Here is a 12,522-nt window from a genome sequence, read left to right as displayed (position 1 = left end):
CCCTGAAAGTTTAGGGTTAGATAGACCCTTGGACTAGTGGGAGTGTCCTTTTAATTTGTCCCTTCGGTTTAATCCATAAGTGGTTCTCTGTATGTTTCATGGCCACGCTTGTTCTTGCTCCTGTTTGTGTGCTTTCCCTCAGTTACTCAGTCCACAATGTCCTGTAATCCACGCTCTCACAAAATAGCATCAGACTTCTGAGGAAACACAGGCCTGACCATCACCAGAGAGTAGAATTTGAAGTCACGGGACAAGGTTTTAAGCCACAGCTCCGTGGTTCACAAAGCATGTGATACTGTGCAAGTCATTTGATCTCTTACAACCCTGGATTCCTTATCTGTGAGGTGGGGCTATCCCACTGCCCTCAAAATACTCCAAGTGGAAGTGCTTTATAAACCTCTCAGGCCTGGGCAGCATGAAGGCAGAGGTGGAGGAGGAGGTATGGGAAGGGGAAGTGAAGGCAGCAGGGAGGAAGGAGGAGGGTTGGATGTTAAACAGGGCACTGAGGACCTCAGGGAAAGCTTGGGGTCAAGGCCAGGGAGAGCAAGTTTTCCACAGATGGAAATCCTGGATTAAAATGAGTGACGGGACATGTATTACTATTTCTTAATTCTCCTGAACTGACCCTGGGGAAAGAATGAAAGGAACAAGAAGGCAAAGGAGAACTGAAGTGAAGAATGTAGGATTTCCCACCTTGGAGTAGAGCTCCTTTGAAACAGGTCGCATACATCTGCTCTAAGCTCGACCAAGCACCATACTGCATGCACAGACCTCGGGTCAGGGAGAGGGGCTGTCCAGAGACTGCTCTTGTGCAGCGTGGAGAATGCAGTCAATGATATTGTAGTAACTACATATGGTGTTCGGTGGATACTAGGCTTAACAGGCAATCACTTCATAAGGCATATAAATATCTAATCACTATGTTGTATACCTGAAACTAATATAATAGTGTATGCCAACTGTAATTGAAAAAAATATTTTTAAATAGCCTGTTTTCTAAGCATGTTGACAGAGCCCAAAGCAGAGGTGCCTGGTGTCTGTCCCACGAAGACTGGCTGGAGGAAGGAAGACGGGGCCAACAGGTGAGCGTTTCTCTGACCAAGCCACCCTATTGCCATCCACAGGGAGATGTTCCCCTGCAGCCCAGTGCCCGTGTGTCTATGTGTGAGAAGAATGGGATGCAAGTTCTGGAAATCCACAAGGTCAGCCAAGATGACGTGGGAGTGTACACGTGCCTGGTGGCGAACGGGTCGGGGAAGGCCTCTATGTCAGCTGAGCTTACCATCCAAGGTAGGAACCGGTAGAGGGGCTAGTGCATGCAGTCCATTCCTGGTGCCCTCCTAGCTTTGCATTATGCATCTGTGTGTTACACATGCCATGTTTACATGCCCGTGTGTTCCCCAGAGGCAGGGTCTTGAACCAGCAGGAAAGAAGTGGGAGAGCAGCATAGACATGGCCACGGAGGAAGAGGCTTCCCTTGTGCACACAACTTCCACCCCACACCTGTGTCTTCAGTTTTTCTTGCCCAGAATCCTTTTTTATGACTCTAAATGCCAGTTGAAAGAGTGGACATTGCTGATGTCTTGCCTGCCTAAAATTTAACTTACCACCCACTCTTCACTCTGTTCTTCAAATCAGGTGTTCCCTCAACCTAACTCTTTCTGCCCCAGGCTCCTCTTTTTCCTTCTCTCCCGGACTGGACATTCCAGCCTCACCTTTCACCCCTGCCTCTTCCTTGCTGTAGTGGTCAGTCCCTGTCAGTCCTTCCTGTGAAGTACCTTTGTGTATGTCTCCTTCTATATTCTGCTTGGTTCCATCAAGTCCAGCCTGGGAAAGTCAGAGTGTGTGGAGCAGGAACCTGAGCAAGGGATTTGCTGGGTCAAGGAGGGAAATGAGCTTCACCTCTCCTCCTCCTTTCTTACCCCCTTTCTTCTGTGATTTCTCTTTTCCACGTTTTCTTCCTTTCTCAGACACGACTCCTCCTTACTCTCTTTACTACTTTTGGCCCAAGCATTTTTCACACCCCCACAGAAAATGTATTGTACATTGCAACCCAGGGCATACACCTGTATATAAACATACTTAACTGAAACAAGTTTCGTGAAACAATCCCGAGTTGTACTATGTGTAGTACCTGCTGATATTTTTTGTTCCATTCTCCATCATCTGGTCTTGATCAAAGAATTTGACTTCACAGCTCACTACAGGCTCAGGACCTGCTGTTGGGCAGGGAGAGCAGGGTTTTGGTCACTCCTCCCTTTCCCATGGTAGCATTGAATTAAAGACCTGTTCCCCCCTGAAGTACTCAGTGGCAAAATGCTATGTTATCTGGGATTTGTTTTAGAACACTCCCAGAAAAAGTTCCACAAAACAAAACAAGTGGGTAGATAAGACTGGCAAAATATTGATATTTTCCTCATCTGAGTGCTGGCTTTCAGGGTGTGTTACATCCTTCTGTCTACTATTGGACACCTTGACAATTTCCATAATAAAATTTTAAAAATTAATGTGGCTGGAAAAAAATATTGTTTTCTTTGAGAAACTGAATAAAAATACACTTTCCCTTAACATTTTATAGCAGGTATTTGTCAAAAATGATCATTTGGGGGTTTTGTTTTTGAGGGCCAGGCATAAGTTCAACCGTTTTGGTTTGAAATTTTCCATGTGTGTTTGTTTTTGTTTGTCCCCCTGTTGGTCCTGGCTCTCTCCCGTGTCCTGGAGGCCAGGACGGGGCCTGCTGCAGGTACAGCAGCTGGGCGGCAGTGGAAGCACTGAGGGTGTCTCCAGAGCTCAGAGACACCGAGCACCTCTGACATGAACCCAAGGAGTTCGGGGCCAGAGAAGCTGGAATGAATGAGGGAGGTGGGACCATGGGGAGGGAGAAGTGAGAGCTTAGGAAGTGAAAACTCTCAAATAAATGGAAGAGACTGTTGTCTTATTACTCTCCTCTTGGTGTATAAAATACCCCACTAACAGTGTCTCTCCCCTCTCCCTTTTTGCAGGTTTGGACAACGCCAATAGGTATGTCTAGGTGTTATGGTCATTGTTTCCATTTGAAAAGCCCTGAATTTCTGAGTCACAGGGGGACGGAGAACTGTTTGCAGGTGCTGTTGCTCTCAGGTGTTTTGTGTTGTTCTCCTGTTGTAATATGCCATCCGGGTTCTATATCAGACTTGCCACAAGTGTGGAGACTCTCGGAGACACAGTGCCATCGTCTTTCTCGGTGTCTGCCCAGGTCAGCGTCACTAGGAGGGGCACTCTGCTGTGAAAGGGTGCCGTCCACGTGGCAGGCCAGAGCCCACGGCTCCTCCAGCTCCTCTTCCTCAGGAGCGGCCTTTCCCGTGAGCGAGGCTCAGTGCCAGGCTCTGGGGTGTGGGCTGAGCAGGCACCTAGTGTTGCGAAGGGCTTTAAACAGGGCCACACAAATGCGTAACTACAACTTGTGGTGAGTCTGAGGAGGAATAACAGAGAAGCGCTCACTTAGGGTAGAGGGTGAGAGAAACCCTTCCTGCAAGTGTGATGTTCGAGCTCAAGCCTGTGAAGAGTACTATTAGCCAGGGGAAGAGGAGCTGAGGAGGAAGTGTCCCAAACAGAGGGGCAGTGTATGTGAGAGTGGTGAGATGAGAGGTGGGCCCTGGGGGGAGCCCATGTGGCTGAAGCGAGGGAGGTGGGGAGCTGGTGTCTTCCGAGGCTGAAGAGGCAGCTGGAGCTCACGCACACAGGGGAAGACTGGCAGGCTGTCTCAGGAAGCTCAGTTTTGTTCTTCATATGATGGAAAAGCTGTTGGAAAATCTTAAAGCTTGAACCGGTATGATGTGGTTTCTGTTTGTCAAAGACTGACTATGCCTGCTGTGTGGAACATGGGTTAGAGAGGGCCAGAGTGGACAAGGGAAGCTGGTCATGTGGTGCGAACAGGGCAGCTCTTGGGAAGAAGAGAAAAGAGGCAGATTTAGCGAGTGCAGAAAAAACAGGCTCTGGACCAGGGACAAAGGGCAGGGAGACATGGAGAAGGGCTGCTTGTTCTCTGCCTCAGGACATGGAGAAAACAGCAGAGAAAGGCTTTGCTCTCACTTTCTCTTAACTTGTGGGCTTCTGTGATCCCTGGAATCTGTGCTTGTGGTGAGCAGTGCTTGTGAGTAAGCAGATGAGCATTCTATTCCTCCTTCTCCTTCCCCACTGTCCTCCTCCCCACCCCCCAACCCCCGCCCTAACCACCACCAAACAGGCCATTTTTGAGGGGAGTGAAGGCAGCCAGTTCGGATATCAGGAAGGAAGTGACCAATGGAATCACCCAGGGGCCGAAACTGGACAGCGTAGAAACTACAGCTGAACACAGAAACTGCTCCAGCATCCAGAAAGGTGGCTCCCCGACCTGGGCCACAGGTAGTCAGCCTCAGTCCCCAATGGAATCCAAGCTGGAGCCATCTGGGGACTCACCCCGAAAGACCCTGAGGACCCCCGTCCTGCAGAAGACTTCCAGCACCATCACCCTGCAGGCCACAAAAGTCCAGCTGGAACCTAGAGCCCCGGTCTCAGGCTCCCTGCTGCCTTCCAGAGAAGAGAGGGAGAAGCCATCTGCTCCCCCTCCAGCCACCCTTCCCACGAGACCGTCTGGCCTGGGAACCCAGGAAGTTGTGAACAAGGTTGCTACTAGGAAAATCCCCATGGAGAGCCGGAGGGACTCAACATTCCCCAAATTCGAGAGCAAACCCCAAAGTCAGGAAGTCCATGAAGATCAAACAGTCCAGTTCAGGTGTGAGGGTAAGTAGAGCTAACTAAGGTCACTGGCCCCCACAGTGTAGCCCTGCGTGGCCACTCCCTGCCTTCGGCACAGTGGTCTGAGCCTCCTGTCCCCACCCATCCCTTGGACACTGCCCACCCCGGGAGCCACTTTACAGGGGTCTTCTCTCAGGAAGGACTCAGTCTACTAATGCCCCTTGTTGTAGAGAAATACCCAGCAGTGCCCCACTGCTCACTGTTGGATAGAGCTTCAGCCTCCTGTCCTAATTCTTACCACCCTAGAGGGGAAGACTGGCCATCACCACCACCATCCCTGCCAAAAAAAAAACAGCCACAGGGTCCCTTCTCTTTCCTCCCTTCTGCTGGCACTGGCTTACCTGGATTCCTAGCTGTCACCCTGCATCCCTGCTCCCCAAGGACCCTGCCTCTGTCTTAGGTGGTTTGCTTTTGGGGCGTAGAGGGTTGAGGGGTAAGAAAGAGGACTCCAGCAGGAGGCAGCCACACAGCAGGCTGAGCTCCTCCCTTGGGTTCAGTCTTCCACCTCCCAAGCACAGTGTACTCTCTGGGGGCCTCACGGCCTTCACCTGGTCCTATAGTTTCAGGGATTCCGAAGCCCCAAGTGACCTGGTTCCTGGAGGGTGCTCCTGTGAGGAGACGAGAAGGCACCATGGAGATTTATGAAGACGGTGGGTCGCATTACCTCTGCTTGCTGAGAGCCCGGGCAAGGGACAGCGGGAACTACAGCTGCACAGCCTCCAATGTCCGAGGCCAGGTGTCCTGTGACTGGACGCTCCTTGTGAAAAGTGAGTGCATCCCTCCAGGCCACCCTGGGTCATTGGTGAGGAGGCTTCATATGCTATACAAGGTCATCTCCCACAGCCCCCCGCCCAGGGTATGCAACCCCACAGAAACATTGTCCCCACACACATGCCAAGGCCAAAGTCATTGCCTCAAGACAGTGATTCCTGATCAGGAGCTCATTAAAATCACCTCAGAATAAACATGCCCAAGCCCCATGACCAGCCCAGTTGGGAGCTACCATTTTTAGGTTCCTCAGCTGTCCCAGTAGCGCCCTGACTCACTGCTGTGCCCACAGGGAACCAAACGCTCACTAAATATACACGTTTCAAGTAACGTGAGATGAAGTGGGGTCCCACATCTTTATGTTTATTGTAATATCTGTTTATAAAAGTAATGTGTCCATTGTGGAGAATTCAAATGATATATGATCTTATGACTCAAATAAATGATATTTTAATGTTTTTAAAACAATGTTGACATTGTGCTGTTTGCACACTTTCCTGTTCTAATTTGCTCATGTTACTTAAGCATCTTTCTACATTACTTAAGATTATTTGAAAATTTCATTTTTAATGGCCACATAATATTTTATAAAATAATGTACCTAATTTAGGCACAGTCTTATTGTTGAATATTTAGAGTTTTTCCATTTTTTCCCTATTGTAACAAAATTGTGATAAATATTCTTGTACCCATCTATCTTTCTTTAAAATCTCTCTTTCTGGTTTTTTTTTTTCTGACACTGCAGAGAAGCTATCTGTTTCCATTAGGGAGACTTCTCTTTCCATCCTTTCCCTTCTCCACAAAGATTGTAATGAATAATTTTTCTCTCCTCCCTTTGCCTAGAGGCCCCTCTCTTCCCCCTCCCAGCATGCTCTGCACTTCCCTGTGCTGAAAGAGCAAAGAAAAACCTTCCTCTGCCCAACTGCCACTTTAGCTACTACTATATCTCTCCACTCTCTTTTGTCCTTAAACCTGCAGCCAAGTAGACATAGTGTCTATGCACAGCTTCTAGCAGATTATAGCAGCTAATGCCCCACCAGAAAAAAGGCTGTTCAGAGTGCCAGGGTTTGTGTTAATGTTTGCTCCCTTTAATTATCCCAACGATCTTACAAACTAATTGTAGTTACACCCAAATCTGAGTTGTAGTGAGGTTAAGTGACTTGTCCACGGTCACATGCTTTTAAAAGATAGCCTACTTCTAACTCATGTGGGTCTGACACAGAAACCCATATTATTTTCAGTGGCTCCCAAAGGCATTTTTCTAATGGGGGGATTTGACACTGACAGCGGCAGATGTGGAGGTGGTGCCTCCCCACATCTCTCGTGGTAGTCTGTGCATCCCTCCCGCAGACCCATCAGGTGCAGCATCACCCTGACTCCCAGCTGCTCGCCCACTGCCTCTCTCCCCTCTGGGGAGCTCTGGTCTCAGGGAGGAAGTGTGGAATGGAGTCAGGGAGCCAGGCATAAAACCTCGCTTCACCATTGGGCTTGACTGTGGGAAATGACCAATTTCATCTGTAAAATGAGCTAAAGGGAGCAAACTCATGGCCTTGTTACAGTCACACCTGAAAAAGTACCAGGCACACAGTAAGCCCTGAAATATTGTTTTTTTTTCCCATAAACCCTTGCAATATAATATGGCTTACCTCTCATCACTGTATTGAATAGCTACTCTTGAAAAGTACTAGTGAGATATCTTCTATAATAATTATCAAAAGCAGTTACCCTTTCTCAGCTGTCAGCCACCCTGACATTCCCACAGTATGTCATGGTTGTTGTGGAAGAGAGTATCTATCCCTATTGTTCTTAACTAAGGTCTCCAAACTACAAAATGCTTCCCAGTTCACCAATGCAGAAGACTTCTGGGAAGTCCAGCTGGGTGGTCCTCAAATGGAATGTACATTAGCACAATGAGGGAACTTAGTAATGCATAGCCCCTGCTAGGGTCCTGTGGTCTGAGCCATTGGCCTAGGATAGAAAACTAGAACCCACATGAGTTTGTCATTTGTTCAGTCCTGGAGTTGGAAAAAAATAATTATAATAACTTAAAGTTGGAATGTTCTCACCAGTGGACAGGTGGTCTCTCCATGTAAAAAGATATTCACAAGACCTCACAGTCACCAATGGGACATAAAGAAGATGAAAGACACTAGAAAATAGAGTAGGACCAAGGAAGGTAGGAAGAGGAGCTCTGTGGATGCCCCAGGATAGCAAAAGTCAAGATAAAACAGGAGGTGCCTGAGTCCCGGCGGGGAGGGGCAGGCCCAGGTCCTGAGCACTTCCAGACCCCCCAGTGTCTTGTGACAGTGAAAAGCCCCTGCCAGTTTCTGAGCCCCAGACTCCAGGTCTCTGCAGTAGGAAACTAAGTGTGACGATAGATAAGGCAAAGCCAGGCCTCCAAGGAGTCCTAGGAGCCCAGGGCAATGAGGCGTCTGCCTGCAGGACTTAGGGTGACTGCAGTCCTCTGCCAGAATGGGCCAGCTGTGATCTGAAATGGCCTGTCTGTTCTTTGTCCTTGCAGAACTGGCCGAGGTGGAGGTGGCCCCCTCATTGTCCAGTGTCCTGAAGGACTGCACCGTCATTGAAGGCCAGGACTTTGTGCTGCAGTGCTCGGTGCAGGGGACCCCAGTGCCCCAGATCACGTGGCTGCTAAATGGTGAGCCTTCCTGTCCCAGTGCCTACAGCAGTCCCCTGCCCCATCCTGTGGCCCCTTGGGCCTGCCTGTATTCTCACTCGGCATCACCGTTTATCGCTCTGAACCACGTGTGCATAAGAAGGAAGCACAGGGTACAGGGAGGGAATGGGACCTGAGAGGCTGCTGTCGCCTGGCTGGGGATAATGCCTCTCTGTCTGAGCCTGGAGCTCCTCTCCTGCGAGACGGGAATAATGCCACCTGCCTTCCAGGGTTGCAGTTGTGGAATTAATTAGATCCTTTATATAAAATGGTTAACAAAGTGCCTGGCACATAGGTGCACAAGCAATCTAGTTCCTTTTTATATGGCCAGTCTCTTAATAGGCCCTCAATAAATATTGTTGAGTCAACAAAAGAACAAATATACCACATTAATGAACTATACTAGAAGTTCCTCAAAGGACCTTGTCTCTTGTTTAGTGGCAGGTGGTTTTGGGATTCATAGGCCAATAATTCTTTCTAATGTTATAGTCCTATGGAAACATACCAGTTTTGGGGGGGTGGACAAGTAAGGTCCTTTGAAAAAAATTATCATATATAATCCCCTTTTGTTTAAAAAAAGAAGAAGAAGGCTTTTAAAGCCCAAAAGTATGGAAGAACTCTAATTTTAGAATGGAGAACACTACATAAAATTGGCAAAATTGACCAAGGTCTGTTTTGGTGATCAACAGGGGAATGAAGAAACACCTGCCAAGGGTCGGGAGACAAAGGCTGTCTTCCCAGCCATCTACTGGTTTGGTGACCTTGGACACCCTGCTTTACCTCTCTGGGCATCAGCGCCTTTATCCCCAAGGAGAAAGGCTGGGACAGAAGGCTAGGGCCCTGCCAGCTCTCACACGGAACAGGCTCCTTAAAGGAGCAGCAGTTCTGTCATCTGTGCACCGAATGGCCCCGGCTGTTGCGGCACCACAGACATGTTTGTTGCCTGGGGACCTTCCTCGTTCGTGTAGTGTGTTAAGTTTTGACAGAAATTATTTTTAATCAGTGGGAGAAGGTGCCTCGGAGTTTTCTTGCATGCTGTCTACTTGGTAGATAAGCAAGCACTGAGGTCTCCCTGCCCTCCACCCCAGGCACAGCAGAGTCCTGCTGACCCCTGGCTGACCGCAAGGAGGCGGCCTCCTGCGGCTGGGGCAGAGCTCGATAAAGGAGTCCGTCAGGGAGTGACGGGCCTGAGAAGGAGAGTTTCGCTCCCATCTGGCGCAGAGTCCCCGCCAGAGGGACAAGAAAATTCTTCTATAAAGGGCCAGATGGTATTCTCAGCTTGACAGGCTCTGTCCTTTCTGCCACAACTACTCAACTCTGCTGTCAAGGCACAAAAGCAGCCGGAAACAATATGTAGAGTGTGGCTGTGTTGCAGTAAGTCTTTATTTATGGACAGTAAATGTGAATTTCACACAATTTTCACGCCATGAAATATTTTTTCCTTTGATGTTTTTAAACCATTTAAAATACATAAAAACGATTCTTAGCTTTCAGGCTGTACAAAACAGGCTGCAGGTCAGATTTGGCCCGCGAGCAGTAGTTTGCTGACCCTGGTCTACACCCCTCAGGACTGAAAAGTGACCCCACCTGCTTCTTCCGGGTGCACCTTGACACTTCCACACTCTCACCACTAGAGGACAGCCGTGCTCAACTTAAGTTCCCTTGGCAGCTACCAAAACTCTGGGCTTAACCTTCTTGGAGCTGGGAGAGTCCTGTGTGTCTCCCAGTCCTGAGAGCCTCCTTTCCGGAGCCCCCGTTTCCTCCCATCTTGTGGGGACACATCGGTTATGCTCCAGGGAAAGGAAAGCTCTCGAACAGCTCACCAACGCCTGTACTGACAGCAGCGGCCCTTCGATGGCAGTTGCAGGGTCTACTGGGGTTCTCAAGCAAGAGAGTATTTAGGGTGTCGTTTTCACAAAAAATAAAAACCAAGAGCATATTCAATCCTTCCAGTAGCAGGATCCTGGCTCCTGCCTTTCCCAGCTCCACTTTTACGAAGTGCAGCGGGTCGGGCAGAATCTCTTCTCTCCAGCCCTGGGGCATGCTTGGCAGTCTCTGCCGGACTGTCACGGAGACATGAAGTGTTGTTTTGTGCAGGAGAAAACATCGCATTGCTGAGAGAGCACTTCTTTCTGGACTTCCTCCCTCCCCCACTGCCCGCCCCCAATTTTATGAAGTGCAAACCAGGACCCTGCGGCCTGACACTGGAAGAAACTGACAGCTGCTTCCTATATAGTGAATGGACACATTCCTGCTCTAAGGCCAGAATCTTCAGTAATGAGACTTTTCCCTCTGGAAATGAAGGCCCACATCTTGGAATGATAAAGTCCCAGGAACATACAGCATGAAGGAAACCACGGCAGTTCATAGCACGTGTTCCTGTTTCCACGCAGGACTCTATACAGGGCCTCTGGTGGAAGGGCCTCTGGGAAGAAGGGGCCAGAGATGTTTTAGGTTCCCCATATTTATCTTTTTCATGAACCCTAAAATGCACCTAATCGCGTGAAGAAATGCACCTAATTGCAACATTAGTTTCAGATTTCTGATAAAAATCTGCAATGGGAAATGGAATCATTGTTTCTGGTGACTTCTGAAAGGAGCCATCCATTCAGTCTGGCTGAGGTCTGGTGTGCCTGAGGCTGGGCTACGGGCCAGATGTCCCTGTAAGATTCTTTCCAGGCCCAGAAGGCTGTGAAGTCCAGGATGTGGACTGGGGGACTATTTGTTCAAACAGAGTGCACAGAACTATGTCCCTTTCCCTCCCACGTCCTGAAGACTTCCAGGACCAGTCTCGCTCCTCCACCTCCCAATTAGTCCTCTCCTTCATCTCCCTGGCACCTGCTTCTTTCTCTACCCACAAGCCTCTGCCCAGGTGGTTGGGGGTGGGACTGACACGTCACTAGCTCTCTGCGGATCTGAGCAACAACGAACGGTGAGCATCAGGGTCGCAACAGCAGCAGTTCTGCTGGGGACAGGGCTCAGATCCCTGCCACCAGGGCCAGCTGGCTGAGCTTTCCTGTGCTTCCCTCCACAGGGCAGCCCATCCAGTACGCGCGCTCCACCTGCGAGGCTGGCGTGGCTACGCTCCACATCCAGGATGCGCTGCCAGAGGACAACGGCACCTACACCTGTCTGGCCGAGAACCCTCTGGGGCAGGTGTCCTGCAGCGCCCAGGTCACTGTCCATGGTAGGAGCTTCTACAAACACATCTGCTTTGGAAAAAGGGCACTGCACCTGAGAACAGGCAGGTGACAGGGGTCTGTCATGGGAGATGGACATGCAAAGGCAAGTCCCCACCACCATACCCCACCAGGGCTAAGGAAAGGTGCAGGGACAGAGGCAAAGACTCCTTTGGCTCAAGCAGCTCTTGACTGGGGAGGAAGAAAACAGCACACCAAGAGATGACCTCAGAGGAGTATCCCTAGCCCATTAAGACTTAGGGCTCCCACAAATGACCCCTCACACGCTGGGGAACACCGGGCACCAGAGCGCCAGCACTGAGGCTTCTAAAGGGTCTTGCACCCCACGCCTGTTTTCACACATCACCAGCCTGGTGTCCAGTAATCCGATTATCTCAGGCACCCCCTTGATCCCCGCCAAGTGCTTAGTCCCAGCAAGTCGCAGGGCGGCCAGACGGAGGACATAGCTGTCTGGGCTATGGCACCCGTAGTGGTGACACCGCCCAGGGAAGTGCTTCTGGGGTCTCGGGTGTTGAGGTAAGCCACACTGCCCACCCCACCTCCAGCCTGGGCCCCAACGCCTGGGTGTGACTGGGGCCTGGGCACTTGAACTGGGTGCTCTGTGCTCTTGTGCTCTGCTTCCACCGTGGGCCAGCGGGAGGACCACGTCTCCTCGCTCACCCCCCAGGGCCTGGCCTCTCAGGGAGAATGCCCCTGTGACACAAGCGGCCACCATCTGGAAGGCCCCCTTGGGGGTGGCTCCTTGTGCGCGTCACTGCGTCAGGTACTTCAGCTTCGCCCGTGTTTTCTCATCTGGCCCTCAACAGCCCTGGGGGTGGGTGGTGTCTCCCCACTGCACACAGTGGGTCTGCAGGTCTCAAGAAGTTAATGTGACTTGCCTAAGAACACCAAGTTAGTAAGTCAAGCTAGCCTCCAAACCCAGCTTCTCGAGACTCCAAGCCCATGGCCGTTTCTGTGCCTGCCCCTTCCAGAGTGTGTCCTCTGACTCCCAAGCAGGAGGCTGGCCCCCGGGGCTAGGCTGTGTCAGCCCCCTAGGGATAAGGGAATCGGCACTGACTGACAATGTGGCCAACGCTGGCTGCCTGAGGCTCCCTGCCAACAGGA

At 50.4% G+C, this 12,522-nt stretch overlaps 1 protein-coding gene across 6 annotated transcripts in view; it reads left to right on the top strand.

Moving 5' to 3' along the window:
- Positions 1–12,522, top strand: part of MYLK (myosin light chain kinase) — a 291,257-nt gene that overhangs the window by 170,831 nt on the left and 107,904 nt on the right. For 5 of the 6 annotated variants that reach the window (XM_036018196.1, XM_036018195.1, XM_036018198.1 and 2 more), the window contains 6 exons: positions 1,125–1,290; positions 3,003–3,021; positions 4,226–4,761; positions 5,337–5,543; positions 8,066–8,200; positions 11,253–11,405. In XM_036018196.1, coding sequence (XP_035874089.1) covers positions 1,125–1,290; positions 3,003–3,021; positions 4,226–4,761; positions 5,337–5,543; positions 8,066–8,200; positions 11,253–11,405 — 1,216 coding nt within the window. The remainder of the gene's footprint in view (positions 1–1,124; positions 1,291–3,002; positions 3,022–4,225; positions 4,762–5,336; positions 5,544–8,065; positions 8,201–11,252; positions 11,406–12,522) is intronic. The other variant, XM_036018199.1, reaches the window with a different exon arrangement.

The sequence above is a fragment of the Phyllostomus discolor genome, chromosome 2, assembly GCF_004126475.2.
Source record: "Phyllostomus discolor isolate MPI-MPIP mPhyDis1 chromosome 2, mPhyDis1.pri.v3, whole genome shotgun sequence".
NCBI classification, from domain to species: Eukaryota; Metazoa; Chordata; class Mammalia; order Chiroptera; family Phyllostomidae; genus Phyllostomus; species Phyllostomus discolor.
This window is presented reverse-complemented; position numbering and strand designations above follow the sequence as displayed.